The sequence below is a fragment of the Myotis nattereri genome (assembly GCF_964212035.1).
Source record: "Myotis nattereri genome assembly, chromosome: 10".
Taxonomy (NCBI): domain Eukaryota; kingdom Metazoa; phylum Chordata; class Mammalia; order Chiroptera; family Vespertilionidae; genus Myotis; species Myotis nattereri.
The window spans coordinates 48,843,231-48,856,457 of NC_138085.1; the positions used below are offsets into that span (position 1 = coordinate 48,843,231).

Here is a 13,227-nt window from a genome sequence, read left to right on the forward strand (position 1 = left end):
AACTCCAGGCCCCGAGCCGAGGGCTGGGAAGTAGATGAGAGCCTGGGGCCTACACTTGGGCTGGGTGTGTGGTTTTCGCTTGTTCTCAACCCCCTCCCCGATTAAAAAAAACACTCGGCGCGCACTCCCTCTTCAGAGCGCGGCCCCAATCGAGGGGCGGGTCCTCATCCCGGCGGGCTCAGGCCACGCAGGTTGGCGGGAGCGGGCGGGGGCGGGCCGCCGCGGGTCCCGGGAAGCCGAGAGAAGGATGCCGCGCGCCGCGCTCAAACTCGCGCCACCACTAGCTCACGAGCGGCTCCCCACCCTCTACGTCACCAAAGGCGCCAGCCAATGAGCGGGTCGGAAAGGCCGGGCCCGCGGACTAAGCCCTGGGAGGGGGAGCGGCGGGCGGGGAACGGGAAGTAGAGGACGGGCTGCATTTGATTGACGGATGATCGAACCAGTCCTCCTCGCGGCTTCTCTTCGCTGTCTCCTCTGCTGGGCTCAACTCTGGTCCCACCTCCTCCTCCTCCACCCCCCCCCTTCTCGCTCTTTTCCGACCCGCCCCAATTCCCTTCCCCCCACTCTGCGGACAAATCGCTGCTGGAAAGAGGCGGAGGCAGAAGCGGCGGGCTCGTGTGGAGACTTGAGGTGGGATTGACGGGCGATCTGGCCAATCAGAGGTGGGCTGATGGCGCGGCTGTGGCTGGAACAGGCCAATAGACGGGCGGGCTGGGGGCGGAGGCCCAGGTTCCAAACGCTCCGCGGCGCCATGGGCTGAAAACTCAACCGAGATGGAATCTCCCAGTCTGAACCGGTTTCAACCGGTTCCGAGTTGAGGCACTAGGAGGAGGGGGAGAAGCGGCTGCAGCGGCCGCGGCAGGACCAGCGGGAGCTACAGCATCAGCAAGAGCAACAGTAGCTACAGCCCGGGCGGCGCTGCCTCTTCCAGTCTTTGCTGCTGCAGTCCGTGCAACCACCCGAGGGGGAGGGGGAACCACCAGTCGCTGAGAAGCAGGAGAAGGGGGGAAAGTTTAGGCGAGCCGGGGTGGGGGGGCCAGCGCCGGAGCCGCGTGAGAGAGGGAGCCGTGTTTTGGTAGGGGAAGTCGGACTGCAACTGGCGGCTGAGCGTCCCCCGGCCGTGTGGACTCTACACCCCGACTCCTGCCGCTCCCGCCGCCGCCTGTAGCTGGAGGGTCCCCCCGGGGCTGAATCTTTGGGACTTGACCCCGTTCCCCTCCCCCTCCCCTTACTCCCCAGCCAGGCGGGAGCATTTATTTCTCAGATTAATTCCCCTCCTTTTTTGGGTGTGTGTGGGGGTGTGTGTGTGTGTGTGTGTCGGGGTGAAGTGTCCCTGGATAGTAAATATTGTTGAGCCTTTTTTTTTTTTTTTTGCCCTCATCTTTTTTTTTTTTAATTTCCTTTTTTTAAGGTGGGAAAACTGAAACCCACCTTGATTTCCTCCCCTTTCCCCTCTCCCCACCTTCCCTCTCCCTAATCCCCCGACCAGGAAGGAAGAAGCAGTTGGTTCCATCTCTGGGTAAGTCGCCTGTGTCTTCGGGGCCGGGGGCCGGGGGCCGGGCGGCGGCGCGGCCGGGCGGGAGGAGGCCGGCGTGGGGCGCGGCGGCGGCCGCGGGAAGCGGGCCGAGGAGGCGGCGGCGGGCCCAGCGCAGCCTGCGATTGAATGGAGCCGCTTCTGCCGCTGGGAGATGGAGGCGGGGAGGCGGCCGCGGGAGGGGAAACGCTTGCTGGGTCATCCGCGTGTGCGGGTGACGGTGGAGGCGAGCGAGGAGCGTGGTGGTGGAGCCGGGCCCCGGCGCGGGGGTGGAAGGGCTTCCCCAGCCCACAGGGCTGGGCAGAGTTGGGGTGACTTCAGGAACATCGCTGTAAATTATTAGGAGTGGAAGTTTCCAGAAATATTTAGTGCAGCAGCAGCAGCATTGAAACGTCCGCCTGCATCACGTGGCCGCTCGGTGGAGAGCTTGGGATCGGGGGAGGGAGGGAGGGGCTGCCGCGTCCCTGCACCTCCTGCGAGGAAACTCAAAATCTTTGTGTTTTTTTGCAGAGTGAGATTAGAAGTAGGGAAGATGGGTGATTTTTTTTACCCCCAAGGATCTGCAAATGGGGTTTCGTGCCATAGTTGGTTCTCGGCGGCTTGAGTTGGTTGCGATCGGTTTTTACTGCTGATATTTCATAGTGGATGCCGTCCTAAATCTCCTCCATTCCGGGTTCTCGGAGTTTGGTGTGGGTGGGAGGAGTGGTGTAGTAGAGGAAGCCTTAGAGACCTGCCCGGCCCGGACCTCCTGATCACGCAGAGGCCATGCTGCATAGAGAATGGGGCGGCGAACTTCGGGCGCCTGGCGCTGCCTCCTGCGAGTCTGGGCGGGGTGAGTGCGCGCTCCGGGAGCTGGAGGCAGAAGTGCCGCGAATGGGCTCGGAGCGAGGGAGGGCGGGCCCCGTGCGGTGTGTTTCTAGTGAATGGAGCCAGCCCTGGCCCACACACCTAGGGGAGCAGTCTCTCTGCTCTAGCGACTTGGGCTTTCTTATTATTATTTTGCCTGCTGTGTAGTTATCATTAGCCAACGGTTATGCTTTTCTTGGTTTTGGATGGGAGTGGCAGTAGGTGGCTGCCTGCCTCTGAGTTTGAAGTCGGTAGTCCGTCACTTGTAGAGCCACCACATTGCTGGGTAAAATCCCTTGTGTGTGCTCCCCAGCGAGTGGATTTGAGGGTTGAGTGTTCCAAGGGGAAGAAGCGTTTGTGGTTTCACCCTTCTCGCTGTGGCTGTTGATCAGGCTGCCTGGTTGTATATCCTAAGTGCATGGGGCACTGCAGTTAGTGGAAAGAATGCTTTGGGAGCTACTTGATTTGGGGGACTAAATGTGCTTGGCATTGACCAGAAAGCCGCCATTTCTGTATGTACTCTACGGTTCAAGAATAGGCAGGTCATATCGAAGATAGCCGCTAGTTCTAAAGAGGCAAATTCTTCAGTATTTAACACAAGCTTCTATTCTAAACCTGATTTTTTTTTTTTCAAAAGAATTTAGCTCAGAGAACTCTGAGAGAACAATTACTTGAAAATGAAATTTTTTAGAGTCATTTTATTTTTTGTTTTGGTTATTAAATTATGACAGGCCAAATAGGAAAGTTCGTTCAATGTTTAACCAAAAAAAAAAAAATCCAAAACGTGATATGTAGATCTTGAAGCTTTGTGGACATTGTTTTCAGCCGTAACTTTTAAGGTGGTTCTGATCTTTTAAAATTGTCTGGCTCTTGAAGGGAGGAAATTGAAACAACTTTATTTGAATCGCATTTCCCTTTTTATGTTAGTATTTAGAGCAAAGGTTTTTTGTTGTGTATGCCAGGTACTCTACTAAAAAACACGTTTAATAACTTCAATAAAAGTTTTTGAAATCTTACAGGTTTTACTGTCCTCAGTAGATCAACAGACTTCAGGTTACTAAAAATCCTTCAACTCTTTTTTAATGCAGATTCTCAAGCCTCTTTTTTTTTTTTTTTAATCTTTTTACTGATTTCAGAGAAGGGAGAGAGAGAGAGAGAAACATCAAGGAGAGAGAATCATTGATCGGTTGCCTCCCGCATGCCCCCCGTGGGGGAAGAGCCTGCCACCATGGCATGTGCCCTTGACTGAAATTGAACCTGGGACCCTTCAGTCCACAGGCCTATGCTCTATCCACTGAGCCAAACCAGGTCGGGCCCTTCATCTCTTAGTACCTTGATTTTTTTTACAGTATGTCTAACTTAACCGAATTTTAATTTGTTGTAACTGACATTATCATTAAATAAAACATTTGATCAAGCTAGTTTGTCCAAACATAATCAAATTAGCCACTCATTTCCTGATCCTGGAAGGTTTTTAAAAGGGGGACAAGTGGGGATAACCATCTAGCCTTGTTGGGTCTAAATACAATAAACTAAGAGTTCTTAACCTGAGGTTTCGTGCCTGGCTTTCAAAGAGTCTGGCATCTTTTGTAATTGTATACAAAACTATTAGCTTTTAATTTGGCAAGAACTATCATGCCCTCTGATTGTAAGGCATCTTGACCCCAAAATGTTAAGGAGTACTGATTTACTAGCCAGTCAGACTTGAGTGGCATTAACTTTGAAGTAAAAGCAAAGGAAAAATTTTTATATTGCTGAGCAACAAAAATGTGGATGTGTGCCAGCATCTTGGAGTGGAATCCTCTTAAAAGGATAACATTGCATATGAACCAGTAGGTTTTAGCCAGTACATTTTTTGAGGTGACGAAGCTCATTTTGTGTTGTGATGGAATTTGTTTTTATTTGGAAAATAGTTGACAAGCTTTACAGTTTTTACCTTGCCAATGAAGACCTGGAAATTTGAAGGAAAAAAATCTTGTTTGACGTATTTTCATAAAGGTGTTTTTTTCTAGACCATATATTCAGGGAATTTGTATGCTTGTAACCTGAGTCCCAAATTCATTGAGGGTTGAAAGAAACAAATGTAGATGGTTTAATAGCATATAAAAACTTAAGTTCTTTATAGATGATAAGAGTACCAAATTTGTTAGGCTGGTGGTTCCTGCTAATCATTGACACATACAATAGCAAAACTTGTGTACCACATTTAATTTTTAGCATCTTCTTGCCTTTTCAGTATATCTTAAAAATTAAGGTAACATGAAATGAGGGAAGTAAGTTTTTGCTGAACTAGACCTACTTATGAAGGGGGAAAAATAAACATGCTCATCTGTACTTAAAAATTTGAGATCAAGACTTTGAACTGTCAATATTTAGGGCCATAAATTCTTAATAGATTCATCCTAAAAACAGGTTAGGGTAACTTTATATAAATGTTAGTAGAGAACAATACAATTTATTTGGCATCTAGAGTTGAATAGATGCTAATAACTGGTATGGTTATGGAGTAGCTAAGTAATTTCAGCTTTTATTTGCTTTTGTTAAATCTCTGAAATACTCATTAAAATATTTGTGTGAACATGGTTGAAGTAAAATAACTGAGTAGAAAGTTTTGACTGATACTATCAAAACTTCATAGATACCTTAAATATTTTTTCTTTATTTTCAGTAATCTATGCCAGCAATTATGACAATGTTAGCAGACCATGCAGCTCGTCAGCTGCTTGATTTCAGCCAAAAACTGGATATCAACCTTTTAGACAATGTGGTGAATTGCTTATACCATGGAGAAGGAGCCCAGGTAAAGTAGCTGTTCAAAACTTTTGAGCATAGTGTAACAAAGTTGTTGGATTTTGAATACAGGTTTAAATAATTGCCTTTTCAAAAAGTATTCCATAGTTTGTATTAATTCAGAATTAAATAGAAATGAGACATATCTGGAGAGAGAAATTGGATTTTATATATATTTTTTATTGATTTCAGAGAGGAAGGGATAGGGAGAGAGAGAGAGAGAGACACATCAGTGATGAGAATCATTGATTTGCTGCTTCCTTCACAATCCCCGGTGCAGGGCAAGCCTGCAATCTGGGCATGTGCCCTAGACCCGAATGAAGCCGGGGACTTTTCAGTCTGCAGGCTAACGCTCTATCCACTGAGCCAAACCGGCTAGGACTGCATTATATTTTGACACAGAGTGGAATAATATTTTCTTATACTTGTTCTGTTATTCTTAAACATTTACTCCATTTAATAAAAAATAGAGCTCTGGCCAGTTTGGCTCAGTGGATAAAGTGTCAGCCTGCTGAAGAGTGCCTGGTTTGATTGCTGTCAAGAACAAGGGCAGCCCTGACCGGTTTGGCTCAGTGGATAGAGCATGGGCCTGTGGACTGAGGGGTCCCAGGTTCGATTCTGGTCAAGGGCATGTACCTGGGTTGCGGGCACATCCCCAGTAGGGGGTGTGCGGGAGGCAGCTGATCAATGCTTCTGTCTCATTGATGTTTCTAACTCTCTATCCCTCTCCCTTCCTTTCTGTAAAAATCAATAAAAAATATATATATTTTTAAAAAGAAGCGCAAGGTGCATTTCTTTCATCTAACTAACTTTTCCTTAAAAAAAACTTAAAAAGAAAGAACAAGGGCACATACCTTGGTTGCAGCAGGATCGATCTGCATGCAAGCTGCACGTGGGAGGCAACAAATCACTGTTTTTCTCTCCCCCCCCCACCCCCTTCCACTCTCTAAAAAAAGAATTTTAAGATATCCTCTGGTGAGGATTTAGAAAAAGAAGAAAGAAAAAATAAAAGAGCACAATGTATTAAATGCTTTGTAGAGACAGTAAAAGTAGTATGTACCTTATACATATATCATGCATTTGTAGTTAATATGATTCTTTTAAACTGTAAAATATTTAAATTATAAAACTACTTCACAGATATAAACTTGTTTTATTGATTTTTTAAAAAAATATGTTTTATTGATTTTTTTACAGAGAGGAAGGGAGAGAGAGAGTTAGAAACATTGATGAGAGAGAAACATTGATTGATCAGCTGCCTCCTGCACATCTCCTACTGGGGATGTGCCCGCAACCCAGGTACATGCCCTTGACTGGAATCGAACCTGGGACCTTTCAGTCCACAGGCTGACGCTCTATCCACTGAGCCAAACCGGTTTCGGCTTGATTTTTTTTTTTTTAAGAGAGGAGAAAGGGAGAGATAGAAACATTGATGAAAGAAACATCAATCGATTGCTTCCCGCATGCCCCCTACTGGGGATGGAGCCCACAACCCTGGCATGTCTCCTGACCAGGAATCGAACCTATTGGTGCATGGGTTGACACTCAAGCACTGAGCCACACCAGCTGGCCTATAAACTTATTTTTAAGAATCTCAATACCAAACATCTTTATGTTGTTGGAATTTTAAAATATATATGTATTTTTTTATTGATTTCAGAAAGTAAGGGAGAAGAGAGATAGAAACATCTATTATGAGAAATAATCATTGATCGGTTGACTCCTGCATGTGCCCCCTCCTCCCGCCCTGGGGATTGAGCCCACAACCCAGGCATGTGTTCTGACTGGGAATGGAACCATGATCTTCTGGTTCATAGGTTGGCTGGGCTATTAATTTGAATTTTAACATTTGTAAAGGTGGTACTGTTAATGTAGGGAATTATCTTACCACATAATCTATTTTTTATCATTGTAAAGTGTGGGAGGTTTGTTTTTAATACCCCATTTAAAGAGAGATGAGGCAGGAATGTTTCTAAAATGTAATGTTAACAAGAAACTGGACAGTCTTGAGACTTCACCCTGTGGAACTAATGTCAAAGTTTTAAATGAGTAAGTTTCCTTTCTGTTGGATAAGAAAATCTTGTTAATGAGAATTTTAAAGGAAAGGGCCATAAAAATTGTGTGAGTGGAAAAATTACTCTGCTGTGGTATTTATAAGCTTGTTAGTCCAGTTTTATATTCCCACGGGCAGTTGATCAGAGTTCTTTTCTCCAAAAGCATTCCTGGAAAAGTTACTCCATCTGTATCACACATATCATGTAGTTGTTTCCTCATGCTGTACATTCAACATGGAGCTTTAAGCTTAATTTCATTTTAACATATATGTATGGAAAGCAGCTGCTTTTGGAAGAAAGTATAAAAGTAAGGTTAAAAATGCATGAAGAAAAGTTGGGCTCAGCTTTGAATATATTTGAAACACAAATCTATAGCCATTAGGAAGATGAGCATTTAATTTTTTCACATCATTCAGTTATTGCTGCTGTTTAATCTTTGTCTTTTTTAACCTGATTTACAATATCTAAAAGTCATATGAATAAACGAAGAGACCAGTGTTCTAGTCTAGGCTTATAAATGAGAATTAACAGTAATTTTTATCAAGAAAAATATGTTGTAATACAGCCTTTAGTAATGTTTCACAGCATTGAGATTTAATGATTTGTTTTAAATTTGAATTTTAAATAAACAGGTTTAGAAAAAAAAATATTTTCTATGTTTAAAAGCAAAACTTTCTCAAATGTAAGGATTTTAAGTTTAGATCTCATGACAAATCAGTTGCATAAAGATGATCAGTAAACTGCTATTTGTTATATTATGGACTAGAGGCCTGATGCATGAAATTCGTGCAAGAGTAGGTAGACCTTCTTTCCACCCCCCACTTCTCCCCCAACTGCCCGGTACCTGCTTCCCTCTGGCCCCAGACTTCCCTCACAGAGGGAGGCCCCGCTCACCCGCCACAGCCCACCGGTTGGTGGCCTGGGCCTCCCTCTGCAGGGTGATAATGGGGCGATGGCTGGGCCCCTGACCATTCGCATCGCATCTGCCTTGGCTGGCCTGGCACAATTGGGTGTCATAGCGTGGTCCTGGATGGTCGTTCTGCTGTTTGGCCGTTTGGTCAGTTTGCAAATTACACTTTTATTATATACATAGGATAAGGAAACTGAGGTTTAGAACCTAAAGGTTAAGAACTCCTTTTCTAAAAATCATGTCTTTAAACTTCTAGTTCTGTTTTTTTTGTAACCATCTCTTTGAGGATCTTATTTTGAATAAAAAGAAGTAGAAAGATGTAGTAGAAAACATGTTAGTTGTCTTAATTTTATTCTAGTAAGTTTTCTAGTTATTGCTCTGGAGTCTCCTCTATAAACTATTACCTACCTTGCAAGAGATTGGAGGATTAATGATGAGGTTTGTAAAGCACCTGTTATAGTACCTGATACTTAACAGGAATTTTGTTTAAAGAGTACTATTGGAAGTATAAAGATTTAGTATATGTGATGTCAAATTGTTTTTTTTTAAATACAGTAGATATTTTTTCCTAATCTCATAAAATATGTGCTGAAAATGGCAACTAGAAATTATACTGGTTAAACTTTTAAACTAAACTGTAGTTAGTCTAACTTTTTAAAAAGGATTACATAACTTTGGAGGGAAAGAAATTATTTGAAGGGGTGACATTGGTTAATTGATCATATAGGGTTCATGTGTAGGTTTCTATGTTATAAGTTCTGTAACTTGTGCCCACCACCCAATATCAAATCTTCTCTGTCACCATATAAGGACCTCCTTCACCCCCACACCCCAAGGGTGCCTTTTTAAATCTATAAATAGAACTTTTACTTAAATGGGGGGGTTGGAGTAGGATATTTAGCACTGAAACATTAGGACTACCTTCCGTTATAAGCATTTTTCTAGTTTTAGCCAAGTAGGCAGCGAGGGGGGAAAGATACAGAAGAGTTGGGTGTTTTCTCCACTATTGTGTTGTCTTTAACTCTTTTAATCTATTGCTTAGCAACTAGAATACTTTCACCATTCAGTTAGTAACACAGGGAGATGCAAGATTTTCTCCCTCTTTTCTTTTTAACCTCTTTGGAGTGTTAAGTTAGTAATAGAATATTATATAAGGATAGTGGGATTCGGGCAAAATAAAGACACTAGGATGCAAATACTAGAATTAACTTTGGAGAGTAAAATTACAGGAAAACTGAAAGGAAACATGATTTTAAGAGGCATGGATTTTTGATATCTCTAAAATATTTGTTACTATTTTATATTTTACTTATTTTTTGTTAATCCTATCCTGAGGGTATTTTTCCCCATTGATTTTTAGACTGTGGAAGGGAAGGGGAGAGACAAAAGAGAGAAACATTGATTTGTTGCCTGCCACACTTGCCCTTGCCCGGAATCAAACCTGAGGCCCTTCAGTCTGAGGGCTGATGCTCTAACCACTGAACAAAGCCAGCTAGTGCTATTTGTTACTATTTTAAATGCAACTCTATGTCTAGTAAGAAATGAATATTTAGAGATTCTCAGAATCAGAACTGCTAAAATGTGCTTTAGCCCTAGATAACTCACATCAAGTACTCTCTCTGCCTTTAGTCTGGCTATTATATAATAAATTATAGTCCCTTAAGTTATCAGTCCTTAATGAACTGAAATGAAATCTATAATAAAAGCGTAATATCCTAATTAGACCGGTAGCCCAACGACCTTCCGGACAAAGCCCCTTGCACAAATTTCGTGCATCGGGCCTCTAGTATATATATAAAAGCCTAAGTGACCATCCGGTAGCTATGACACATACTGACCACCAGCGGTAGATGCTCAGCACAGGAGGGGAAACCACAGGCACAGAAACATGGAACTGACTGATGAAGCTCAGAGGGGAGAGGAGAGGGCGGGAAGAGATTAACCAAACATCTTATATGCATACAAGGGGCACTGATGGGGTCCCTCTGCCTGGCGGCCTGGCCTGCAGGAATCTGGCTGAAACTGGCTCTCCAACATCCCCCAAGGGGTCCCAGATTGTGCTTTTTAAGGGAAACACACACATTATTAATGATAGAATTAACAGTCTTGGTTCATATATAGACAGAAAACTATAATGGTTTAAAAAACTATATAAATGTCAACCTGTCTAGATCTTTAAAACTGTTCATTTTCAGTCATATTTCAGTAAAGGTGGGGAAGCTAAAAACTGTCAAATGGAAAGAGCAAATTACAGGAGGATTTCTATAAAATACACGATATAAAATTTGGTGACTACACAACTATTATTTTTTATTTATTCATTTAATATTTTGGATCCGTCCTCACCTATGATTTGGAAACATTTAAAGCTTTATTTTTAAAAGAAAGTTTTTTTAATATATTTTATTGATATTTAACCAAGAGGAAGGGAGAGGAATAGTTAGAAACATCGGTCAGTTGCCTCCTGCATACCCCCTTACTGGGGATATGTCTGCAACCAAGGTATATGCCCTTGACCGGAATCGAACCTTGGGACCCTTTAGTCCGAAGGCCGATGTTCTATCCACTGAGCCAAACCAGTTAGGGCTCATTTTTTTTATTTTATTGATTTCTTTTTTTACAGAGAGGGAGGCCCGTTTGAAATGAATAAAACTAAAAAAAAAAAAAAAAAAAGACGGTACCCTTTTATGTAATGATGTTTACTTTGAATTTATATTCACACAAACACTCCATCCATGCTTTTGTTCCGGCCCTCCGGTCCAGTTTAAGAACCCATTGTGGCCCTCGAGTCAAAAAGTTTGCCCACCCCTGGGCTAGTGAGTTAAAAACATCAATGAGAGAGAACCATCGATCAGCTGCCTCCTGCATACCCTCTAGTGGGGATGTGCTGGCAACCAAGGTACATGCCCTTGACCGGAATTGAACCTGGGACCCGTTAGTCCACAGGCCGACACTCTAGCCACTGAGCCAAACAAATGGTCAGGGCTGCTTTTTTTTTTTTTTTTTTTTTTTAAATCCTCACCCGAGGATATTTTTCCATTGATTTTTAGGAAAAATGGAAGAGAAAGGGAAAGACAGACAGAAATACCGATGTGAAAAGCACATCGATTCGTTGCCTCCTGCACGAGCCCCGATCAGGGCCGGGCCGGAAAGGGCCTGCAACCGAGGTCGAATCTGGGACCCTTTGGTCTGCAGGTTGACGCTCTATCCACTGAGACAAACTGGCTAGGGCTACTCAACCATAGTTTCTATGAAATTCATACACATACTCTGTAAATATGGACAGGAAAAGACCAAATTCATGATAGTGACTATTTTTAAAGAATGAACGAAGGAAAGAAATGGCACTGGAGAAATTTATTAGAGATGACTTTCATAAGTTTTAGATCTTTTATGCTTAAAAGAAAAACACATTCTAGATAATGGCTACATTGATTTAATATTTTTTCTTGGTTTGCATTATAATTTTTTTTAATCTATTTTTATTGATTTCAGAGAGGGACGAAGAGGAAGAGACAGATAGAAATGTCAAGGATGAGAGAGAATTATTGATCGGGTGCTTTCTGCACGCACCCCCCCCCCCCACCGCCCCCCCCTTCCTGGGGATCGAGCCCACAACCCAGGCATGTGCCCTTGACTGGAATCAAACCTGAGACCCTTCAGTCCGTAGGCTCACGCTCTATTCAATGAGCCATACCAGCTAGCTAGGGCATGCATTTTTAAAAATTTAAAGCTTTCCAAATAAGCTAGGATTTAATATATGAAATTTGAGGACATTCAGAAATGCAAGTTTATAATATATTTAAGAGACTCTTTAAAAAATTAGTCTAAGGATCTTAATGTCATATATATCTATAGGTATTTGAGATTTAAAGTATTAGACCTAGTTTCTATGCCTTCACACAATACATTTTTATGGATAAATTTTGTTAGGTAGGTTGGTGACTCTTGTAAAACAGAGTATACCATTATTTATCTAAGTAGATGAAATTTTCTATGTTGTTTTTGGTTGATTGTAAGTACTGAGAACTTGTTTATGTCAGAGAAGATCTTTGATTTAAGAACCCCAAAAAGGCTGTGTTGTTTCAAAGGAATAAATATTCCTATTTTTAATTGAAGTTTGAGTGATAACAAACACATTTTTATTTCTATAAAGACTTATTATTTGAGTGTTTCTGAAAGTTGGTAGAACCATTGTCCTGTTAGGATTCGTGCCTTGTTCAATACCTTGTTCAATTTTAATAAATGATTCAAAACAACAAGTGAGTTTAAAGTTCTTCTTGTATAATATTTTAGCAAAGAATGGCTCAAGAAGTACTGACACATTTAAAGGAGCATCCTGATGCATGGACAAGAGTCGATACAATTTTGGAATTTTCACAGAATATGAACACGAAAGTAAGCAAGTAGTGGTTTTAAAATTCGTTTATTTCTTCTTTTCTTCCAGTCATAAACTTTGAGGAAGGTATCTCATTTTTAGTATGAGCATTTGTTATCTCAAATCATTTAATATTGTTAACTTATTCAAAATTGAGTATTAAACATAGAATTAATTCTTGCAAATAGTCCTAAGAATTATGAAGCTTTGTAATTGGGACTAGTATGCAAGGTGGCTTTTTTGTTTGTTTGTTTTGGTTTTTTTGTTTTGCTTTGTTTTCTTTCTAGAATATGTGTACAGATCTAAGTAGCATAAATTCTGAATGTATTCAGAGATGAAACATAACATCAGAGGAGTTTTTGGGGGCAAGTAATCAATATAATACAGGCTCTAAGCACCTCCAACACCAAGTTGTGTGGGCAGTGTAAAACCCTACTCTGTGGTACCAATGCTTTTAATGGGACAGCTCTCAAGTTTTTATTTGCAATTGAAAATGTTATAATCCAGGTCCTTTTTCTTAAGTTTGAACAGAAGGGTTGATCAAAATGTGTTTTGACTGTTTTAGGCTTGGTGATTCACACTTCTCTTTAAACTGCATTAACTTAACAAAATACCATGCATGGCATTCTGTTTAATATGCACAAGGTTTCCACCTGCTACACATTGTGTTAAAACAGAAAATAGCCATGTTCACATCTGTTTCTGAAATCAGACT

At 42.1% G+C, this 13,227-nt stretch overlaps 1 protein-coding gene across 1 annotated transcript in view; it reads left to right on the forward strand.

Moving 5' to 3' along the window:
- The first annotated feature begins 743 nt into the window (after positions 1–743).
- XPO1 (exportin 1) overlaps positions 744–13,227 on the forward strand; it is a 52,995-nt gene continuing 40,511 nt past the window's right edge. The window contains exons 1-3 of the mRNA XM_081100605.1: positions 744–1,519; positions 5,049–5,180; positions 12,431–12,532. Coding sequence (XP_080956731.1) covers positions 5,055–5,180; positions 12,431–12,532 — 228 coding nt within the window. The 5' untranslated portion in view covers positions 744–1,519; positions 5,049–5,054. The remainder of the gene's footprint in view (positions 1,520–5,048; positions 5,181–12,430; positions 12,533–13,227) is intronic.